Raw genomic sequence first — 25,037 nt, forward strand, 5'->3', positions numbered from 1 at the left:
TCTCTGACCTAATTATAGGCCAGCCTTCTGGTCACTGGGGGCGTCGATTAATCGCTTTGCGATTTCTTTGAATAGAAAGAATAGAAGCGGGCACTCAGACCCCACGGACCTTGCGTTTCGCCCGCTCAAGTAATCGTAATCTTCGATGGGATTGCTGTATTTGCGCCGCCTGAGTGTCTCTGCTGATGCAGAAGCAACGCCTGCACAGCCCATCGTGCCAGGAAGGTGTGAAGGCGCAAGGGTGTCTACGCAAGTCGCGTCCCACACTAAAGGTTCTGGTTGAATATAACAACATCATTAAGTTTAGATGGTGCCTTTTCTCGTCAAATCTAAGCATTCCGCTTCGAGGATTTTGCAATTGTTGCTTAGAGGCTTACACCATGATAACCTCGTACAGACGAACAAAATACATACTCGTGTATTCTTCCTATTTACCTATTGTATTTAAGGAGCAGTAGTATACCTACAAACATTTAGCATTTATAAAAAGACGAAGGTCTAGTCCATCACAAACTGTCTCGATAGGGGTCGTTAGGAAAATTTATAGCATCCCACACCGCTTTTATTTAATACAAGTGGACGCCCTCGACTTTGTCCGCCCATAGACCTCTTTAACCCAGCCCTTACAGTAGTATCGCCGTAAAAATGAAGTAACTTCTCCCGTTTTCCCAACATTTTCTTTCACTGCTCTGCTCCTATTGATCGTAGCGTGATGAAAGTATACTATAACCTCAGGAGTATGAAGAATAATTGTACCAAGTTTCGTTAAAATCCGTCGAGTAGTTTTTGTTTCTATAACGAACTTACAGACAGACAGACAGACAAAAATTTTACTGATTGCATTTTTGGCAGTATCGATCACTAATCACCCCCTGATAGTTATTTTGGAAATATATTTCATGTACAAAATTGACCTCTCTACAGATTTATTATAAGTATAGATGACTGGTATATATTTTGTTATAAGAACTAAACACCTGGTATTACGTGCAGTATTTACACAAGTACCCGCATTATGAAAAATTTTTCTCGCGTGCAAATTACGGGTGGAAAAAGAAACCCATCATTTTTCATTTTATAAAACGAAATTTATTTCTTAATTCAGCATTCCTTTGCCTTAATGTGGTGTAAAGTAACACGTAGTAAATAACCTCAATGATATTTTAACGGCTTCGATGGCGGTCAAGCGTGACCCGTGTAGTTTATTGGAGGGTCCGTATGTCATTATAAAGTAGGCCCGTATGTCAGTAAGTCATGGAAAAGTTTACACGCTTTATATAGAACGAAGCAATGATGTTAAATGCTGTTAGATGTGTTACTAGGTCATGAAGGCGCTCAAAAGAGGAAATTTCCACATCTCAAAGTTAGTTGTGGTCAACAACGAACGTTATTTATACAAATAATACCTAAATATCTACACACAACTCGACATGAGTTGTGTGTTCAAGAAGTGTAAAAAACTATTTATACCTACATAAATAAATATTGGAATTAAAGACAAATATGTGGTGCGCTCAGTTTTGTAGCCTATTAAATATATTTAAGTACTTTTTTTTATTCTTTACAATTCAGCCCTTGATTACAATCTCACCTGATGGCAAGTAATGATGCAATCTAAGATGGAAGCGGGCTAACTTGTTAGGAGGAGGATGAAAATCCACACCCCTATCGGTTTCTACACGACATCGTACCGGAACGCTAAATCGCTTGGCGTACGTCTTTGTCGGTAGGGATACTTACTCTTTGTATAAATAAAAATAAATAAATAAATAAGCCGTTTATTCCATATCTACATTTACATTTCTAAATTACATTTCAAAAGTTGTTAGTAGTCTGTTAGCAAGTTTCTTAAATTATGTTAGTAATATTAGTTAGTAAGTTCTTATTAAATATGGACCCCTGAAAGGGTAAAGGCCTCCTCCATCTTCTTCCAAAACTCCCTGTCTTTGCCAGATTTCATCCATTCGTTTCCGGCTATCTGAATGACATCATCAGCCCACCGTCGGATTGGTCTTCCTACATTTCTTTTTCCTAATGGACCTTTCCATCGTGTTGCTTCAATAGTCCATCTTTTGTTATCTTGAGATGTGGCTGGCCCATTTCCATTTAAGTGTGAATGCATGGCTAAGAGCATTTGTATGCGGAACCCCAATAGCTAATTATGAACATATTGATAAAAACTGACGGACCTAGGAATGCGCAGGTGATTCGAGGTGGTGATAATTAGCAGTAATTACGAACAGACCGCTAACAGCGCCCGCTGGTTTATTGCTCGCTAAACTTATTCAACATTTCTCACTCAAAACAACATTTACCTAATTAAGCACCTACTCTGATGAACGGTGATGTTTTTCTTATTTTCTTAGCACTGTGGAATTGCTAAATACGGCCAGGAATTATCACCTAGATACACCGGGCGGATAGCCGTCCAGGCTATTTTAATTAAATGTTTTAATTCATTTGTATAACTGGCTGTGACGTCACCGGGTCTCAAACGAAAACCAGCGTCAGGTTCGGCTTCTGCTTAATATCTACGGCTCTTTGCGGAAAATTACAAAGCTTAAAAATATTGACAAATTATTTGTTTACTTAGTAATTTAGTATTATTAGTAATATTCTACATCATCATCATCATTAAAAACCCATATTCAGCTCTCTGTTGAGCTCGAGTCTCCTCTCAGAACGAGAGGGGTTAGGTTGATAGTCCACCACGCTAACCCAATGCGGATTGGCAGACTTCACACACGTAGAGAATTAAAAAAAAAACTTAGGTATGTAGGTTTCCTCACGATGTTTTCCTTCACCGTTTTTGACACGTTATTTAGTTTCTTAATTTTTTTTTATAAGGTACCTACTTTTCCCTCAACCAAGTAAGTTTATAATGTTTTTATAATATAAATAAACAAATGGGAAATCTATTTCCAGAGCGAACTATTAAAATCACATAAACAAACACAAAAAAGAGCACAATCAATAGTCCTAATCTGAGCCAATAAAATTTATACATTACGAGAAACATACGCGGACTATAAAAATCCTCATCAACTGGCCTCGTAAAATGAGGTACCTAAATCAGTAAAGGCCGGTTTACATCGCTCCAGTAACAGGAGAGGTACAAGGTGCCAGCGTGGGCACAGGGCTGTATAAGAGTTGGGGGACTCCCTAGTCAAAGGTGAGTGGGGGAGGACTATTTTATATTATGGAGGAATAGCGGATATCCGTGACTAGTTTTACTTTATCTCGGGTATCATGGATTATTTCCCAGATAAAAAGTAGTCAAGCGTTAATACTGGGTATAATCTATCTCCTTTCCAAACAGTCAAATCGGTTTAATAGTTTTAGCCTAAATGAGTAACAAAAATCCACACATACTTTCATGGTTTTAACCGCGTGGTTTCCGTTCCCGTATGAAAACGGGGATAATATATGGCCTATAGCCTTCCTCGATAAATGGGCTATTTAACACTGAAAGAATTTTTTAAATCGGACCTGTAGTTCCTGAGATTAGCGCGTTCAAACAAACTCTTCAACTTTATATATTAGTATAGATATAGAATATATGTTATATAAAAATAAGTACTTGCTGCTGACTTTACCTGGATAAGTATCTAAATTAATTAAACTCTAAGATTTCTAAGATTTCGTTTTCTATCTGACGCAAAATATTTGGATGTTGTATTAAGTTGTATAGTACCTAGACAATGAAAGGGTTGCTTGAAAAAAATAATTCTGATGTAGTAATAAATTTATTTTCTTTCTTTGCATTTTGCATTTTTATTTCAATATCTAGAGGAGAGGTAGGTACCTATAAATACGCCCCTCATTGACCCTCTCTTTATGGTACCAACTGATGGACGTTCCGCACCACTGTACCTGTTAGTACTGACAATAATTGTTTTCTTCTAGTGGGCCAACACCTGATGCAAACAACACCTTGGGCTTTTCAAACCATGTGCTATGAACATTGGCTCGTTGAGCTATGCCATTGACTTACCATTGACTTCTGATTCGACCATGCAGAGAAACTTAGCTTGCTTCATCAACCGTTGAGTGACTTTGAGCCTTCTTAAGAAGCCCACAATTATCGATCATGTGTGAAAGCTATTTAAACTTACTATTACCACAATACTAACAAATTATTTATTATTACTTAATAAATCTTCATTTTGATAATAAACAGTATAATAATGCATACATAACTGAAAAGTTGGAAGTGCATTCTCCGAACTGGATTCGAACCTGCGTCCTGAGAATCAAAGGTAGAGGTCATATCCGATGAGTGATCAATACAGGATTCGTAATGGATCATCAGAGTGCTTATTTGCATCTGTGAAATGCAAGCCATTACTTACGCAATGTGCACGGGGCAAAGGCCGAGACATAAACAGTATTAAAACATGGTGGAAAACTGAAACGAAAACAATTTAATTACCCCCTAACACAGCTCAGCTCAAAACAGATAAGACAATTTTTTACAGTTTTGAGTTTTTGAATTCAGCTGAATTAAGTCTAAAACTCGTAACTCGTACCTTTACCTACTCGTATATAGAAGTAATAATTGATAAATAATTAATAAATTATAATTAATTTTTTTTTTTGAATTTATGGTTTTTTTTTTATTGAGAAAGTATACAATAAGGAACTTAAGCTAACTTATCCTAATAACTATACAAATCATGCCCACGTGGAATGGTGGCAAGAATACTGGCTGCATTTCCGCGCTGGACAGCCAGGCTGATCCTTTGCGCAAAAAATGAGCCAGCCCTTCTGTCACCAGTCGAGGCAATAAGCCGCGAGGAAATGATACGGAAAAATTTTTTGGCACTGCGACTCCATGGCCCAAGGGTCTCCACGGCAAAAGGTACAAATATGTAACTCTGTCAGAGAGGCATACTTGAGCCACTTACCGGTTTCAGCTTTTTCTGCTGCTCCCGGTCTTGATTCTGTCTCCCTGATATGACACGGTGCTAATATGTCGACGCATGTAGCGTCCCACATTAGGGCTCGCCCCATTTCCCAGGGAACCAGCATCAATCCATCAGGTCTCTTACCATCATCCCGACTGATTCCTAACGGCTCAATTAATTCTTTATAATTAAATAATTGTATATTGAAAGTCATAAATAGCTTTATTTACCAATTTTTTTGAGGATCATCGTTCTCTTTTATGTGTGACCAATTAATTTGTGACCATGTTACCTATATTTATTCCAAATAAAAAAAATTGACGATTTGCTAGTTTAGTTCCGAAAGTAACGCCTGTTTCTATCCAAGATTTGCTAGTTGTTGTGTCGTTTCTAAAATAAACAGCAATAGATTAATCTGAACTATTTCAGGCAATTCTTAGTAAAATAGTAAAATAAAATCTTTATAATTTATTTTAATTTTAATTTAGGTACTTACCTATATTTATGTAATTTAAATTGTAGTTTTATGTACCTAGTTAAATGAAAAAAGTCCTTGTTACTTAGTTAACTTATTACAAGTTAATTTTTCACTAGGAGTATAGGTAATAAGACCAAAAAGTTTTTTTTTCTAAATAGACATTTACCTACTTATCATTTTGCAGATGTATTTGAAAAATATAGCAGGAACAGTTTAGCTTCTGAGGGAATAGTTTTAAATAAAATAAAAATACAAACATAGATAGAGATATTAAAAGAACAATTATTTTTTCTTATTATCAAACACAAGGAATAAATTTCGTTAATAACGCTTTAATTATAAAGAGTTAATGTACCTAGATAGCGTTAATTTTATGTACCTACTTAATGTTAAATAAAAGAAAACAACCTCGGTACATTTTGTAATATTTTATTCGTAAACGAGTTAATTAGCCGCCATTTTCTCATTTCCAAAACATAAAGAAACGCAGTTTTCACAGTTAGCATGCCTTCCTCCCAGCTGCCCAGGACCACACACGTAGCCTCACTCGCTCCATTCTGGGCCTCATAACAATAATTACGGGCCGGGCTTATAATTTCGCGGCGTTGTAAGCGAAAAAAACTATTAAAACATAACATAACCTTACCTTATTAATCTGTCAACAACTCAATTTATGGCGGGAAACCGACGGTGACGCCCTCTACGTTCCCGCTTCCAACCAATCGAACGAATGCACCTTTAAGTCCGAAGAAACATTGAAACCTATACCTATCTCTTTCCAACGTATTGTTAAATAAGCTTTGTAGTATTTTGTCTCGTTCGCTTGGGTAGGGTGCTTTTCTTGTCGTTTCCCTTATCAAAGTTTCGGATTGAAATGATTCGGTTAATTGGTTAGGTACTTTTTTTTTTAATTAAGCTGACATTTTCTTTTAGATTTAATTAGAGATTCGGGTTATGCTGGGTTTTATTTATTTGTGTATTTTTATGTTTGCATGTTCTGTTTAATTGAAGTTTGTAAAAATTGTTTGTAATTTAATTTAAGAATATTATTTATTGTTGGCTTTAGGAATTTGTAATTAAAAATAGTTTTAAGTAGACCTAAATTTACGACGTCCCAGAACTACCCAGATTTAATTTACCCAGTTATGTTAAGATCTTCCTAAACAACAGAGAGGATCTAAGAATAGCTACCTACAAATAGCATGTCTTCAACTTCAACTTTCGCATATTTATTTATGTACTACATAAATTGTATATGTTATTGGCATTGAAAAAATAATGATAATAGGTATAAGGGAATAAAATCCTATAGTTATCTACAATGTTTTATTACCTATACGAGTAGGTACATACATATCTATCTGATTAGGTAGGTACAGGAAGTTAACTAGAACAGGTAAGTATCTATAGGTAGGTATGCCTACCTACTAAGGTAAGGTTATGATAAGTTTTAATAGTTTTTTCGCTAACATTATAAATAGGTATGTAGGACGTAGGTACGTACAGGTAGGTAAGGTTAAGTAAATAAATAATTAGTAATTCAATCCACAACATAATCAAATCACAAAAAAGTTACTTAATTAGCTACATTTGCTTCCTACCCAAGACAACCATTATACTTTTTTATTTTGGGAACCATATTATATTCGAATTTCGAACGTCTCAAATTCACTCCCAGCGTTTCCCGCCTCGGCCCCGTAATTATCGCGCCGAGGCCGAAAAAAAATATAATTCAGCGTCGGCCATTTTGTTTCGGGCCGCGGCTTAAAAACTTAATTTTAAACGTCGTTAGCGGGAATCATTTTTGTGGGGGATATAGTAATCAGGTGGGACTAGTTTGGGAGTTCGGACAAGGTTTGAACACCTTTTACGAAATTGGGTTCTTTAATTGTGCTGGTGTTGTAATGGCATAATTGCATTTCTTTTTAGACTGCTTTCTTAATAATAGTGCGTCTAATATTGAAAGCGATTAGTAAATAGTGTATAATAATAGAAAAATCTATTATTAAGATTACTATTTACCTACCAAATATTTTATAGAGGTACCTAAGTAAAGTTTGTGGTATTACATAGGTAATCTCTGGATCTACTAAACCGATTTTGAAAATTAATTTATCACTACAAAGCCACGTTGTTTGTAAGTAATATAGGCTATGTTTTATCCATGTATTCTCACGGGAAAGGGAACTACGCCGGTAAAACCGCGGGGTGTCGGCTAGTTATTTAAAACGATGTTTGCCGTCACCGTTTGAGACACGTGGTATTTAATTTCTTAAAATGCACACAACTGGAAAGTTGGAGGTGCATGCCCCGGACCGGATTCGAACCCACACCCTCCGGACTTGGAGGCAGAGGTCATATCCACTGGGCTATCACGGCTCTCAGGGTAAAAAGTACATCAGATTCAAATATGTAAAAAAAAATCACTGAGTGTTAATAGAAAACATAATTTGGATTGATCAAGAAAATGATCGATTAAAATAAGTTTATAATAAGTCAATCCCGTCTACCTGAACTTAATTATGGAAGCATTCATTAAAAAATCTCTCCAAAAGAACATTAAAAATTACAATACCAAAAAACAGTTAACCCAAAACAAGAAAATATGTTATTAAAAACCAAAACGGTTTTATTCCTCGTCGACCAAAAAAAAATCAACGGATACCCCACGGTTTCTAAAATATAATTTACCTCGGCTTATACAACATATTCAGCAAAATTACGAGCCGATTAATACATTTATAATATCGCCATCTCTTTCCGATACACGGTAGTATTGTGCCGTCCCGTTCTAATGTCATTTTGAAAATGGAACACCGCGTGAGCGCATGAAATTAGTCCCGCTTTTTCATCTCCAGCCGCGTACGATTTGAATTTGGAAGCTTTTTATTTTTTATCGAGAGACGAAGGACGTTGAAAGCGTCGGCCATTTTGTTCGTTTTTTTTTTAATTATCAATGTTTCGGAGGTCGGAGCGAACATACTTAATGCTGCTGCGTTTATTTTTTTGGGGGGAATTTATATATTTCGGTATAGAATGTCATTTGAGTAAATTGCGTCTCTGGAAGGAGCCATCGGTTTAATGTTCTACAGGTACAGGATGCTCTTAGTTTATTCTATTTATTAAGTTGGTACCTCCTACATATATTAGGTATACTTACCTATCTATTTACGTGCTATCTAAAACGACCAATAGGTACATACCTACCTGCCTAATAAATGCATATTCTCGGACCGACGAGCTTTAGAACCCTCGTAACTTTAATTTTAAGTTTTCGACTTTAATTACCACCATTAAATCATGACATTACTTGGCTTTTCAAAAGTGCTTGTAATTAGTTTACAAGCACTTTTGAAAAGCCAAGCCTAAATGAAATAAATGAAATTTGAATTTGAAATTTGAATTTTACCTAAACAAAAATACTTCAATCAAAAGTCGCTGGATGCTGGTGACTCGGGACTGTGCTATTTGGAAGTCCATACAAGAGGCCTTGTCCAGTAGTGGACGTCCATCGGCTGATAATGAATATTGACGATGATAGGTACCTTTATCTATCATCACGAAATATCGAAAACCGCTTGACGTACAAATATGAAATTTGGCAGGGAGGTAGTTTATTGTTAGAAGACGTCTGCTAAGGACGGATATTTCGACAGCGCCAAAAAGGCCTAAAAGTGTCCGCTAGTTATATAATGTGCCTATTCTCTTTAATTTTTTTTTTAATTTATTATTATCTTCTAATGAGAAAACAAGAACTTTAAGAATTGTACTAGGCCACGTATTTTGTTTGTTAGTACTATTTTTAGACAGTTTAAAAATGTGAGAACGAAAATTAAATATAAAATAATCTGAACATCCTGTACATGGTTGGCTTAAACACTTTTTCTTGTAATTTTCTTTAGTTTAGATTATAACGTTTGTGCCTGCACCGACGGGCAGCTGACTTTTTTATTATTAGATATACCTAAGTTATTAGTGGTAGTGCGTTCTTTATGATAGAGCTCATCGGGGGAACTACTAGCCCTAGGTATACCTAGTTAAAGTGACTCTGTCAATTATTTTCTAAGATTAGATTTGATAGTTAACAAATGAAAGTCTATATCTCCTACATTTTTGTCATCATCATTAAAAACTCACTATTGAGCACGAGTCTCTTCTGAGGGGTTAGGCTAATAGTCCACAACGCTAGCCCAATGCTGATTGGCAGACTTCACACACGTAGAGAATTAAGAAAATTCTCTGATATGTAGGTTTTCTCACGATGTTTTTCCTTCACAGTTTGAGACACGTGATATTTAATTTCTTAAAATGAACATAAGAAATGTTGGAGGTGCATACCCCGGAGCCTTATTCGAACCTAAGTCCTCCGAAACGAAGGCAGAGGTCATATCTACTGGGCTATCACGACTCACAATACCTACCTACTTATCTACTTGATATAAAGAAATAAGATTTGAATGAAAATTTCTATAACTAAGTAAGTTAGCGTTCCGGTACGATGTCGTGTAGAAACCGAAAGGGGTGTGGATTTTCATCCTCCTCCTAAACAAGTTAGCCCGCTTCCATCTTAGGTTGCATTATCACTTACCATCAGGTGAGATTGTAATCAAGGGCTAACTTGTAAAGAATAAAAAAAAAAAAAAAAAAAAAAAAAGTAGAGTCTACCAAGCTTTCGTAACGATTTGAAAAGCGAGGTAAATCAAAATCTATTTACATCAGTCGGTACATTGTTTGTTATGGGCAAAGGCTACATAATGGGGAGTGATCACACCCACCGCCGAGGGTAGATTAAGAAAAATGTTCACCCGCTTATGAAATATGATGATTCGCCCGATTTTGGGGTACTTTTGGGGGTGGAGTGGGATGACCATGATTTTTAGATATAAAAGACTGTCCTGATTTCTGAAGATGATGTTAGCTTACTTTAATCTTCTATAGGTGTTTGTAGACAAACACTAATGTTTAAATATCTTTGTGTGATATGTTTTTTTTAAGGAATAAATTTTAGGATATTAGATTATATTTTGGAATAAAAGTTTTTTAAATTCTTTTTAAATATTATGACCAAATACTCTTGTTTCCTTCCAATTAGTGGGAAAAGACATTATTAAGAGTGGGTACTTAGTAGGTAGACCTAGTCCAGCAGGCGGGAATCTCACCACCATCTCTAGGCCACCACCACTTGACCTGAGTCTGTTCATCAGCTAGGTAAAAAGGATTTTTACAAACTCTCTATTAGCTAGATTTTTTCACGGCATCATACCGGAACACTAATTCGTCAAGCGATTTATCATTCCGGTACGATGTCGCGAAGAAACCGACAGGGTATAAGTGGAACAAACTTGTACCTATTCCAAGTAGGTAATCACGCATTCATCTTAGATTGAATCATAGGCTAATTTACCTAACATTAAATAAAAAAAACAAAGGAAGTATTAGTACTTACTTCCCAAGACGAACTTTTTTTTTATTTTATTTTAGTTTGTTTAACAACAAAAGCGATCAGAGAACTTACACTCGCAGTTTACGGCTTTCACAGACGTTCGCGCCGCGAGTGTAGAGTGCGCTTAAAAGATGGACTATCCTAATAAGTGTAAAGCCGTGGTCACAGTGGGGAAAGGCCAGGTGCGTCCACAAAGCGCTAATGTAGTAGACGCGCCCTTACCTTTACAATATTTATGGAGGTACGGCTCACCCGCCGGCGAGTGAGCGCCCCCGAGCGGTGATTTGTGATGTCGGGTGTTTATGATGTTGCGTAAATATAGACTCCGTAACCGCGACATAATCAAATTGAATTAAATTATTTATTTATTTATCAGAATTGTTACATCATAATAGGTATATTATAATTTTCATTATATTAATAATAATAACTAGATTACCGCCATGTGGAATGCTGAGTCAACTGTTATTGTTCCGATAGTTTAACATCTTAAGAAGCTTTCACTTAACTGTTGGATCAAGAGTCAGAGACAGAAGGCAGTGATTCTTGAGACGGCGCGTATTGTGAGGAAGTTCCTCACTCTGGAGCCCTGACCACCGGTTGCTTGGGCACTCAAATGTCCCCCAGCAGGGGGTTTATTTTTTATAAATTTTTAATAGTGTTTTGTATTATATTTTTATATATTTATATATATTGTTAATAATTACTAGTAGGTACCTAAGTATGTTGACTGCCTGGCTTTTCAGTTATGTGAATTGAAATTAAACATCACGTGTCTCAAACACTGAAGGAAAAACTTCGTGAGGAAACCTGCATACCTGAGATTTTTGTTAATTCTCTAAGTGTGGAGTCTTAGTCTGCCTAACGAATCCACATCAGGCCAGCGTGATGGACTAGAATAATCTAAAGGTTATTCTAAGAGGACACTAGTGCCGAATATGGGTGGTTAATGGTGATGATGACCATGATTGCACCTAGCGTTGCAAATATTATTTGGTTTTTCAATTAGCTATTAAATATTTTCAAATAATACTTATGTAAATGTACTTCACTATATGAAATTAAAAAGCCCTAATTAAAACCCACTAACGACTAATTACTATCTTTGACGTGCCTGCCTATGTTATGATAACAAATGTCATCCGGTGTTTACTGGTGGATATCATAGCCATGCAGACATGAGCCAATTTAAAAAATACTTACCAGCCGACCCCTTTTTCACCTGCGTAGTTCCCGTTCCCGTGGGAATACGGGAATGAAATATAGCTTATGTCACTCAAAAGTAACGTGGTTTTCTATTGATAAGGCGGTTGGTAAGAGTTTTAAAAAAAAGTTTAGTAGATCCAGAGTTAGCGCCTATACAGCCCCACAAACTTTACCTCTATTATTATCGTATAGATAAAATCCTAATTTTACCCGATCTGGAAATCGAATCCACGACCTTTCTGGATGCTGATGGATGCATTAACAACTGCGCCAAAGAGGTCATCAACGTAAATAGGTATAGATAGTTAAAGTAAGCTAAGTACGGTTTCAGAACGCAATATAATCAATGGCTGCCCTGTGACATTGACAGCTGTCAATTTTCCCGCGCGCCGCCATTGCTGCAAAATACAATCGATTTTTTATTCATTCATATATAATAATTGCGAAAATAACTACGTAAGTTGATACTTATGTTTGTACATTGTACATTATTAGATTGACACAGTATTGTTTGTACATTGTACATTATTAGATAGACACAGTATTGTATTGTGTTATAGTAGTAACTATAGCTAGCGGATGCATACGACTTCGTCCGCCCTTGGACCTCCTTAATCCGGCCCTATCGCAAAATCCGTTCTTAGAAATTAGAATTAACTATGAACTACCTCATTGAAAATATTCATCTTTCTACGTCAAGCGATTTTCGAGATTTCATGTTTTCATTTCAGTGATCTTTCACTTTTATAAAAATTTCAGATTAATTACTAAACTAATTCACTAAACTTTGACGTATGTTAGTTGACTTATGCGAAATTGAGATTCTTTGTAACAAACACATCCGGTGTCGGTAGCTGACAACCCTTCGTGGATATCATACAGTAGGTAGTAACTTATCTCAGTTGATTTGATGATTATTTTAATAGGTTGTTAATAAAAAGACCAAATTAGTGAATAGACCAAATAGCCCATTTGATAATAAGTAACCATCACCTTTAAAGAGATTATACTTAGCAAGGCATGCAAAGACTTACATACAAATAAAAATGCTATGAGTTTCTCTGCGTGATCGAATCAGAAATGAGGAGATCCGCAGAAGAACCAAAGTCACCGACATAGCTCAACGAGTTGCGAAGCTGAAGTGGCAATGGCCGGGGCAGATAGTTCGAAGAGCCGATGGACATTGTGATCCCAAGGTGCTGGATGCAGGCGGCTCAGGATCGTGAAGTTTGGAAGTCCCTACAAAAGGCCTATGTCCTGCAGTGGACGTCCATCGGCTAATATGATGATGATGATGAATGAGGTAATATTATGTACGCCCTTAGATAAGATAGACAGATGTTATCATGATGGTTTTGTTTATGTCATTAAGTCAGCCATTGACGGTCAATTATTCTCACGTTTCTGCAGCGCAAACGGCAGTGAAGTCGTTTCATAAATCGAGCTGTCATGCATGCAGCGACCAATACACGATTATTTATAGTCGTGGGTGCTGCAGAAACGTGAGAATAATTGATCGTCAATGGCGTGCATAATATAATGGAATTTTGTCGTTGATATCGAAACAATACCTAAAAAATCACTACTGATTTAAGAGTCTGTGGTCTTCGTCTAAATCTAAGCGAAGGTCTTATCACACAAATAAGCTGAACTAGTTACCAGTAGTATGTCTGTATGTATGTATGTATGTATGTATGTTTGTTTGTATGTTTGTATGAGCGTCGGATGGAAGTAGCGCGTGTTTCCGTGCGCGTCGTGTGTGGTCGCCGGGTTTATTGGCTTATACGGGCAGCTTAAGGCGAATACTGTTGGTCGTACTTATTGTAAATGGGTCATTTATGGGCGATATTTCATCTACATGGCTACACGGCATCTATTTCATGTATCCTTCATCCATAGTAAGTTGACTGTCTATCTGTCTGTGGCCATAGGCCCCGAACGAATGAAGCAATTTCAATTTAGTTTTTTTTTTTGTATTAAAGGTGACTTATGTGCATGTTCTAAGCCATGTCTGATGAAAATCGGTTGAATCGTTTAAAAGTTATGGGATATGAAAGTTTTTTAAAATTTTCAATTTTATCTTGTATATGAATATTATTTAAACGGCCATACCACGATAAAACGACGAGATTTTTAATGTCGATATTTCGACCCAGTTGCATGGATCGTGGTCACGACGGGACTAAAGCTGCGAGATGCGAAGTTGACATCAGCTGTTAGGTTCAGAATCGATCTACCCTCTTTCTAGTTCTTTTTCTTTTTTCAACAACCTCGCGTTTTTGGCTGTTTAGGCAAACCACACTTACGACATCGCTTTTTTTATTGGGCGTTTCGCGGTGCCCTCTTGGTTTGCACATTTTATTTCACTGTAATTTCTTTTATTTCGTTTAAAAACAGCAAGTCCTCGCCTTAACTCGTGTAGGTAATTCTGTAAACACATCGCTCGCCGCACTGCGCGCCGCTATAGCGATATATCGCGCTTTATTAGCTGTCTCACTATTACCTGAGCGAGTGACCTGGGACCTGGGTAAAGATTGGTGTAACCAGTAGTAAGTAAGTACATAAGTATGCCTACCTAAATTTTAATTAATTTATCTTTTAGTTATTTATTGACGCATCTTGTGTACCTATCTTTGTGTCTGTTTGTTCCATAGTTGCATTTAGAAAAAGTTCCTGGTGCGCTATACTTACTAAAATGCGTAGCAAACCAGACACTATTACGCTTTTTTTTTATTGTTTACAAGTTAGCCCTTGACTACAATCTCACCTGATGGTAAGTGATGATGTAGTCTTAGATGGAAGCGGGCTAACTTTCGGTTTCTACACGGCATCGTACCGGAACGCTAAATCACTTGGCGGTACGTCTTTGTCGGTAGGGTGGTAACTAGCCACGGCCGAAGCCTCCCACCACTGCTTATAGCTGGCACTAAGTTGTATGTCATTATCAACCCATATTCGTCTCAATTCTGAGCTCGAGTCCCCTCTCAGAATAAGAGGGGTTAGGCGAATAGTCAAACACGAAGTTGTATGTAGGTACAAGCTCCTTATGTAACATGGTATTGCTTCTAAACGGTACAGCTGCATCATTACTAAGTATACGGCATCTATTGTGCGTATCCTGCACTTGTAGTAAATAGTAATGTGCGAGCTCCTTACGTATTTTTCTCAGTGTTTAATCAAACGGACAGACTGATTTAACTTAAATACTTTATTTTGGTTATTATATACTTATCAATCTACTTTAACGATCTGTTTTAGGGTTAGATATCGGTTTTCCGGGATAAAATGCCCATTTGTTAATCCAGGACATAGTTACCTAATCTATCTCTATTTCAGATCCATTATAGAGATATAGGTAGGTACATAAAATGCCCATGTGTTAATCTAAGATGATGATGATCTTTCCCAATTCCACAGCAAAATTCAGGAGTTTTAGAGTTAAAGAATAACAAACATACCTACGTCTATACAAACTTTCGCGTTTGTAATTTTATTAGGATGTACCGTAATACGTGCAAACTGTAGTTGCTAACACAAAGTTAATGCATTACAATGTACCGAGTGCAGTGATATCAAGCCCACGTCGCGTATTGTGCGCGAGATGTCATGTTTAAGTAATGATACTTGAGGATAATTTGTATTACACATTGTTTAAAGCTTCTACATATATGCCAACACGTAGAGTTACTACAATCGGCTCACTGTTGAACACGAATCTCCTCTCGGAATGAAAGGAGTTAGACTAATAGTCCACCACGCGCTGGCAGACTTCAGACACGTAGAGAAATAACCGTGGAATTCATAGACGTTGCAGGGGCACCCCCAGGGGTGAGATTCACCCACTGAGTGTCGATTTCTCAAACGCAAAGAGTTTAAATTCAACACTCAACAGGTGATCCCTGGGGACGCCCCCACAACGTCTACGAATTTCACTGTAAGAAAAATTGAAGTGACTTCAACTTCGCAACTCGCTGAGCTATGTCGGTGACTATATGGTTCTTCTGTGGATATCCTTAATTATGACTCGATACTACGCGACTCGATACTACGATACGCCTACTGGCGGCAAATTTGTAAAGCCAAGCCCCGGACCAGATTCCAACCTAAACCCTCCGGAATCGTATGCAGAAGTCATATCCACTGGGTTATCGCGGTTCGACATTACTGCATACCCAATTTAAAATACTTGCGCACGTCATTGAGTCAAATCCGCTGAGTATCAAATTCTTAAGCAAATAGGTTAAACTCGACACTCAGCGGCTGAATGATCCCCTGGGGGTGCCCCCACAACATCTATGAATTCCACTGTAAGCGTGAACCATCTCAAGGCATAAGTTGGCGCGTCTGTTGACGCTAATATCCGTTAACTATATTACCCTTTCACCATCAACTAATAAAAGCAACAAAGGCTAAACAAACCAACAATTATACACAACAATGGCGGCGGATTGACAGTTGACAGCTATTTAGGCGGGAGAGTAGTGACAGTGACGCCTCGTTAGCGACGCCATGTTTTGTTGCGTTCTTTTTTTTTACACATTGTTCTGTAGAAAGTTGTGTGATGTTCTTGCGTTAGATACGAGTTGTTTAATATTTATTTTAATACGACTGTACTTGTAGACGGAATTACTTAATGTCTTAATCACAAGTGGTCTAATTTAATATGTAAAATCTATATAGGTGTGGCGACCAATAAGGTTGCACGCGATAAACACTAAGGTAAGCTCTGAGGTTGTAAAGCAGAACTTTTAGAATAGGAAAAGCCAAACGACGACGCCGACGACAACGCCGAACATACCATATTTTGCTGTCCACGTTTCAAAATAGAAAGAAATGAAGTAAGAAAGGAGCTAGGACGAGAAATCACTGTAGAAAACTTAATTATATAATGTTGGAATCAAGTGAGAACTGGGACCTAATAAGAAGTTTTCTGGAAAGCATAATGAAAATAAAGGAGAAAAATGAAAAGATACTCGGAAAGTGAGAAAAGACTGCGACGTTGGTGGTAGGCCGAATGGCAGGTACACCAGCGTTCTGAAGGTAGGAGGGGTTTTTAGCTGGTAGGAGTCCGGCACTACCCAAACGGGTGTCCATGAGGATCCCCCCCCCCCCCTACAGAAAAAAGAACTTTTAGAATGGGTAGGTACTTTTAGAATGGTTAGAATGGGTAGGTAGAATGGGTTTCCCCCTACAGAAAAAAAAGAACTTTTAGAATGTGTAGGTACCTACATATGTACTCCATACTCTAAATAACATTGAAATAACATGCAACCGTAGTCAAACTTTTGATAGAGTCCTGCGAGAAAATCGAATTAATTACCTAAAATCTTGCTCCATTTCACTTATGCAGCATTATACAGAACTATAATGAATCCTACTTCCTACTAATATTATAACGCGAAAGTTTGTATGGATGTTTGTTTGTTTGTTACTCTTTAACGCCGCTACTTTGGCTGAAATATGGAATGGAAATAAATTTTACTCTGGATTACCACATAGGCTCATCCCGGAAAAATCCATGGTTCCTGCGAAATTTGTGAAAACTGACCCACGCGGACGAAGTCTTGTCCGGTAGTAAAAAATAAAACTCAGCAAATCAATGAAAATAAAACGAGAGCTAAATGTAGTTAATTCCTTCGTTTTTCCCGCCAAAACTCCGGTCCATTAGTCAGTGTTCTCAACTAGAAACAGAAAACAAAGTAAAGAGAAATCCACCCATAGATAGTAAATTGCTGTTTACATAGACAATATTTACATAAACGCAAGTGTTAGAATATTCAAACCATTTCCTTTTCCGTTTCTATTTCGACAGTGACATTTAAGTTCAAACGACTTCTAAAAACTACTTTGTGTTTTTTTACCTTTGTGTTTACCCTTACGTACATAAATAACTTACTTAATGCTGTATTTACCTAAAAAGGTCTAGTTTTAAATTGCTACTCCAACTTACTTGTAACCACATTAAAAACACCGTAGGTACAGTAGGTAAAGTGGAATTTCAGAACAAAATAGCGTCGAATGCCTTAGTAAATTACGTAACTGATTTTTTTTTTACAAATTAGCCCTTGAATACAATTTCACCTGATGGTAACTGATAATGCTATCTAAGATGGAAGTCGCCTTACGCATCTGATTTTCTTTGACTAGCGAAGGTTGGCAGTCAGTTTCGTAATTTTTCCCTATCTGAGCGAAATAGATGTGCGGCACTCGTGATCGGACATTATCATCTGACAGTGCGGTCTTTAAAAAACTTAATATTATTACCCTACCCGCATGCAGTTAGGTGGCTCCAATTTCGAGAAAGAGGTGAACCGCCGAATCCAGCTCTTGCGAAAAGATAACGCGAAGTTTCCCAAATGCCGCCCCGCATTTGGGTAACTTCTTGATATTTTTTCGTCCGAAATTTCTATGATTCCGAGACTTGGTCGCAAATGCCGATGGAACGAGAACGAAATATTTCTGCGTGATCGAATCGGAAAATATGAGGAGATCCGCAGAAGAACTAAAGTCACTGACATAACTCAACGAGTAGCGAATTCTTTTTTTCTTTTTCGTGTCGAGTAAGTGCCGATGGCTCCACTACGGCGTCACCGGGGGGTTTGGGCGAGCGCAGAAGCATCGCCTGATGAGACCCGAAGGCTGAAATAAAGATAGAAGACGGAACGGCTCTCTAAGGGCGTCTCCTATGAGACTCGGACGTCGGCTGAGAGGGCCATTCGTGTAACCGCGACCTGAGTGAATCAGTCCGGACGCCCCCGAGATCGTGAGTTACCCACGTCCGGGTGACGTTAGATATCGGGGACCTCGTCTTCGCCGGCGAAGACGCTGTGTAGCTTGTGATTGTGTTGCCCGGGAAGCATTGTCGGTCGTCATGACATCGTCTGGATCGTAAAGGTTGTTTTTTGGGAGTCTAGATCTACAATCAGCGTTGGTATCAAGGATGTAGCTGCAAGCCCAACCACTCTCGTCTCTCGCGTCTCTCTCAAAATAAGTTTCGAGACCTGTTTCATATATTAGGCTATTGTGGGGAGATCTAGGTCTCTATGTAGGTACTTATTGCGCACAAACCACGGAGCGCCCGTGGCCTGACACATGAATCGGTTCTGAAGGACCTGAAGGGGTTTTAGAGTCGCCTTTGGGCGATGGGCAAACACTACACTAGTGTAGGTCATTATTGGACGGATGCAGGTCTTGTAGAGAGTGACCTTGGAGCGGAGGGATAATTTGCTTTTAGCACATATCATAGAGTAGAGACGACATCACATAAGCAACTCTTTTTCTGGTTTTCTGTAAAGAAAGCGTAGTGTTGGTCACCCTCCACCAGGTGCACTGGCGACAACAAGCGAGTCGCGAGGCGAGTAATGACGTAGGTAGGTAGGTACTTACATTTTCCAACAAGTAGGTAAATGCGTATGGGGTGCAATGAAACACGTCAACATGAATATTTCATTACGAAGTAACACACGAGGCGATATTTCTGTCAGAAACGCAAAAACTGAGAGAATGAATTTTGGGGTTCCGCAGATCTTTAAAAAAGCCTTATATTAATTATGTTAAAGAAAAAAATTCAAAATTCATTTATTTCTATTAGACTTAGTAGGTATACAAGCTTTTAAAAAAACCATGATTAAATGGTGGTAAGTAAAGTTATTACAAAAAATATTGATTATTCTACAAAATACATATTAGACTAAGAATTAAAAGTATAATAAAATCTAAATTTAAAATAAATAAAATAACTAGGTATAACAAATAATAAAAGTTGAACCTTAAAAATAAAGTTACGACTTAACTGAAAAACTACTCGACCTATCTTAAACAATTCTTCTACAATTAAGAAGTTATATCTTCACCGAATAACATATGGGCTACACCTACTTATTTTATCCCCCTATTTCCAAGGGAAAGAGAAATAGGTAGGTGAAATAACAGGGCGTCTGCTTGCTTTCTTATAATAGCTAGATATTTATTTGTTAAACCCTTTGGTAGGTAGGTAACTTTTTAAGCATCAAATATCTGCGGAACCATTCAATAACACAAAAAACTCATACTTACTTGAACAATTTTCGCCGACCTCACTGTAGCCTATAAAATTGACACCTTTACATCATTACCGGTCGTTTGATGAATGCATTTAGCGCTTCAGCATAATAAAGAGATTTACAACACCTGCCGTATATAATAATAATTAATCGATAAATTAAATACCTACCTACTCACCTTCAGAACAGTTACCTATGGACTTGTATAACACACAATTACCAACAAAATAGTCAGTCGTTTTTTGAGGGGGACAAGGTAAGCTCACTCATCGAAAATATTTCCTTACACACTTACACAACTATAAAATATCGTAATACACACACGTTAAAAATAATAAAAGAATAAAACCAAACCAAAAATGTTTACCATGTATGTAGAAAATTAAAATGGCAGTGGACGGGACATATGTTGAGAGAAAAGAAAGAAAAATAAACAAAAATAATAACGGAATGGTACCCCAGAAATACTTAGTAAACGTAATAGAGGAAGACAGGTGAAGAGTTCGGAAGATGATTTTAAGAAAATAGGAGGTTCAGAATGGATGCGAATAGCAAAAGACAGAAATACGTGGAAAATATTAGAGGAGGCCTTTGTCTGTACAAGACAATCTGTTTGAAAGGGAGATCATTCGGATGGAAAATTACTATTTTAGCTAGTTGTTAAACCTACATTTTATTAACTTTGTTAGCAAGTACCTACTTGTATGTAATGATAAAAACAGCAATAAAGGCTTATTTTATTTTATATTTATTTTATAATACGCACACACGTGTAATTTTAACACAATGAAACAGTGATTGTATATAGACGCAGTTTGTGTATAAACGCGTTAGATCGTGATCATATACTTACTTTTGACAGAGTAATAGTCCTATGGTAATTGGTCTGAGTACTCACCTTAATGCAGGTAGGCACCTGTTATTTTTATAGCAGTTAGGTAGATACCTAATCAGCACATGAGACCAGAAAATAACTAAGATAGATATTTATACTTACATAGTGAAATTAAATAAGAAACCTCATTACATGAATGATAAAAAACAATTGTGTTCCTACATAAAATTAAAAAAAGATGGACGCCATTTTGAATTTTCTTCACTTTCATATTTCCACGAAGCTCGCGATCTGGCGACTGGAGATATGAATATTCTTGATATCATAGGCAATATTTAAAACAAATATGTACGTTTTATACTTTGGACTATTGAGGATCTGACAAGGAGGACTACTAGGTAAGTAGGTACATATTACGAGTAGGTATGTGCTGACACTTTTTTTTTAATTCTTTACAAGATTCTTATTTTATTTTTTAAAAATGTGGCTTAAGAGCAGTATCAAGTAGGTATAGGACGGAGCATCAGTGATGATTATCCTCAAGCCTCTGTCTAAAGAAAAGCAATATCACCCCCTCCAACTGAGAAGACCTTCAACCCTCTTGGTAGTCATTTCCTGCGAGCCAAGGTTATTTTCTAAGAAGGAACTTCCGTGTTCTTGGTATCTTTTTTTAAATTAATTTTTTCTTTGTCTCTATTGATATTTAAAAATCGATGATGATTGATGATTGGAAGGGATTTTCATAAGGTAGGTATTTCATATTAATATTTTGTTTTAAGGCCTACCTATTAATTTTTCAGTATACCTACCTAGATAAGTTATGTACCTATACCTACCTACGTACCTATTAGTCATCATCAGTATCAACCCGTATTCGGCTCACTACTAAGCTCGAGTCTCCTCCCAGAATGAGAGGGGTTAGGTCAATAGTCCACCACGCTGGGGCAATGCGGATTAGCAGACTACACACACGCAGAGAATTAAGAAATTCTCTGGTATGCAGTTTTACTCACGATATTTTTCCTTCACCGTTTCAGACACGTGATATTTAATTTCAATGCACATAATTGTAAAGTTGCAGGTTCATGCCCCGGACAGGATTCGAACCTACCCTCCTACTCCTACCCTACCCTCTAAATTGATACCTAAGTTGTAGGTAGGTATATGTAGGTACGTAGATTAGGTAAACATAAATTTAAATATCATGGCCTGCCTATACTGTTTATACCTATTTAAAAGTATATAAAGAAATAAAGCTATTTAATGAACCACTTAATTACTCAAGTGGCTTGTTACACAGGACATTCACAATCCTACCGAATTAAGTAGGTAGACACATACATAAAATACCTACTTACAACTCAATTACACGCCCAATGTGTAATTAGCGAAAAAAAAAACAACCAAACAATATAGCTCATTCAAAATGGCGACCATTCTATCAATATAATAATACTGTCAAAGTTTAATTGAAATTTGCGCCGCTCAAAGCTACGCCAAGCGTATTATTGATACATTATGAACTTGCAAAAGAGCCATAGCAATTTACAACTGAATTACAAATCTCTATGCCCCTAAATACACAATCAGGTTAAATCAATTGTCTGTATACACCTCTCTGTTTTGCTCACAGAAAATCCAGTATGAAAGAGTGGGACGGAAGATCGTTTGCCTTGTTGGGCAAAGAGAGTTACGCCTTCGACCAACAAGGGTGGGGATTTTAAACCTTGTTTGCTTTTTGGGCGTGTCGGAGTTTTTGAGCGCGTGGGGGCGCAGTCGACCGGTGGCCGCCGCCGCGAGCGCATCGTGTTGTTAAAAACTCGTTTGACAGCTTGACAGTTCGGGGATATTTGAATTGCTAAGTGATGTATTAACATTCAACGATTTGAGGACTATAACCGAGAACGTTTTTGAAGGTGTTTTTTAAAGACTTTTTTGTAATAAAAATGGCGTTTGAAGACCGTTGCAGTCCGAACCAGGCCAACAGCCCCGGTCCGGTCACCGGCAGAGTCCCTGCGCCTCACTCCGAAGTAAGAAACGTGTACCAAAGTCAATACACTTGCACGACTATCGATCAAAGGTTTGACAGAACGATGACAGTGGTGAAAGTGCAGCCGAATTCACCACCGATGAGTCCAGAACACAGCCAAAACGACATGGACTACCAAAACTATTTCAGACCCGAAACCCCTGACGTGAAGCCCATAATCCCTGAGTTTGAAGACAAGAGAAACCGACAACCACCACCAACCATACCCTTCTCTATCAGCAACATATTACACCCAGAATTCGGTTTGACAGCGATTCGAAAAACGAACAAAATCGAAGGACCAAAACACGTCGGCCCCAACCACAGCATTTTGTACAAACCTTATTTGTCGAATGAGTTATCGAGTTCGAAATTCAATTTCGATTATTTAAAATCTAAGGATGATTTCGGTGCATTACCTCCACTTGGCGGCTTGAGGCAGACTGTGTCGAATATTGGAGAACAGAAGGAGGCACCAAAGATTATAGAGCAGCAGAAGAGGCCAGATTCAGCCAGCTCTATTGTCTCTTCCACATCTAGCGGGGCTTTATCGACGTGTGGCAGCACTGACGCCAACAGCAGTCAAAGCGGGAACAGCAATCTATGGCCTGCATGGGTGTATTGTACGAGATACAGCGATAGGCCTAGTTCTGGTAAGTTATTATTTTAATGGCCGTTTAAAAATCTATCTAATAGTGTTTAGGTAACATCTGAACATCTTGTCTTGAATGTTTGAGGCTATATGGATTGATTACAGTAGGCACTTAATTGATATAACACTAGTTGTTTCGCCCAGTTGTCGCTTTCATAGAATAACAAAAGCGTAGGTAAGCTAGGTACCTACTTATTCATAATTGGTTGGGTTTTCCATTATATTTTTCATCTAATTTTCACCCTTTAGGTTTTTTTAGTAGTTAAAGTTACATCGATATGCGAAGCTCTATCCACTTGAAAGTCGAGGCATACCTATAAAACGTTTCTCGTTTTAATTGATAAACTACCAGGTAGGTACCATAAGGTTTTAACTTTTAAAATATAACCCTGAATTATAAGGGATGAAAGCTACAATTAATTAGGTACATCTAAGTATAAAATATTTACATATTAACAATCTAGTGAATACTAGATTGTTTAAGTGGTATTAAATCTTGATTACTTAACGTTTTATAGTAGGTATCGACGCTTGCAGTTAGCCGTCGGCTGCTCGGCCATATTTGTTAGAAACGTCTAACATCAGCTGATGCCAATCGGTTACAGCTGTTCCAAATAAATTATCCCTTTGTCAGTTCATTGACTAGACATGTCAAAGAATTATATATTGACCTCAATGATAATTTATACTATAGATGTGTTATGTGCGTAAAAAATCCCGGATCCAAAGTTAGCTACTCCACTAAGCATACCTATGCTGGATTGGCGACACCGCGCTGGAAAGCGAAGTATTGGACGTTGGTCGATCCCCACTAGGTGGACCGAGGATATCAAGCGGGTTGCAGGGAGCCGCTGGATGCTGGCGGTTTGAGATTGTTATGCTTGGAAGTCCATTTGTGTTTACTTATGTATAGGTATATAGTTTTTATACTTCTTAAACACACTACTATGTACAATAATACCTAATGTATTATTTATTTAAATAATTTTCGTTGTTTTTTACGCGACTAAATGGAATTAAGACAATTAGCCGCTTTTGTTCGCTTCAGTTTTGACGCACTAGTGACATAGGTATCTTACCACGGCTTTACCTTGGCCAATTTTGTATTCTATGCATTTCTCGATTTCTATCTGAATTAGGTATGTTCTTGTTTCATCCTTTTTAGAACTTTTTAAATAGTCGGGTTATTAAAAGATTGTCTAGTTGGATTGTATTCAAGTTAGATTCAACATGAAGTAGGTACCTATTCAATGTTAGATGGAATTTTGAGGAATAGTGGGTGCACAAAAAAAATCGAAATATAGTTATAGTGGTTTTTTTTTCACTTTCACAAATGTCAGCTAGTGACGATCAAGTAAGCTCACATGCCTACAGCGCTAACGGCTTGACAGCCGATAAAACTGATCGTGTGTTGGTCGCGATGTGCATGACATCATACCGAAAGC

The 25,037-nt window shown here is 37.5% G+C and overlaps 1 protein-coding gene across 1 annotated transcript in view; it reads left to right on the forward strand.

Annotated features, from left to right (window-relative positions):
- Positions 1-22,672: 22,672 nt before the first annotated feature.
- Positions 22,673-25,037, forward strand: part of LOC112053007 (segmentation polarity homeobox protein engrailed) — a 30,232-nt gene continuing 27,867 nt past the window's right edge. Inside the window, exon 1 of the mRNA XM_024092264.2 lies at positions 22,673-23,593. Coding sequence (XP_023948032.2) covers positions 22,858-23,593 — 736 coding nt within the window. The 5' untranslated portion in view covers positions 22,673-22,857. The remainder of the gene's footprint in view (positions 23,594-25,037) is intronic.

Source organism: Bicyclus anynana, chromosome 18, assembly GCF_947172395.1.
Source record: "Bicyclus anynana chromosome 18, ilBicAnyn1.1, whole genome shotgun sequence".
Classification (NCBI taxonomy): Eukaryota; Metazoa; Arthropoda; class Insecta; order Lepidoptera; family Nymphalidae; genus Bicyclus; species Bicyclus anynana.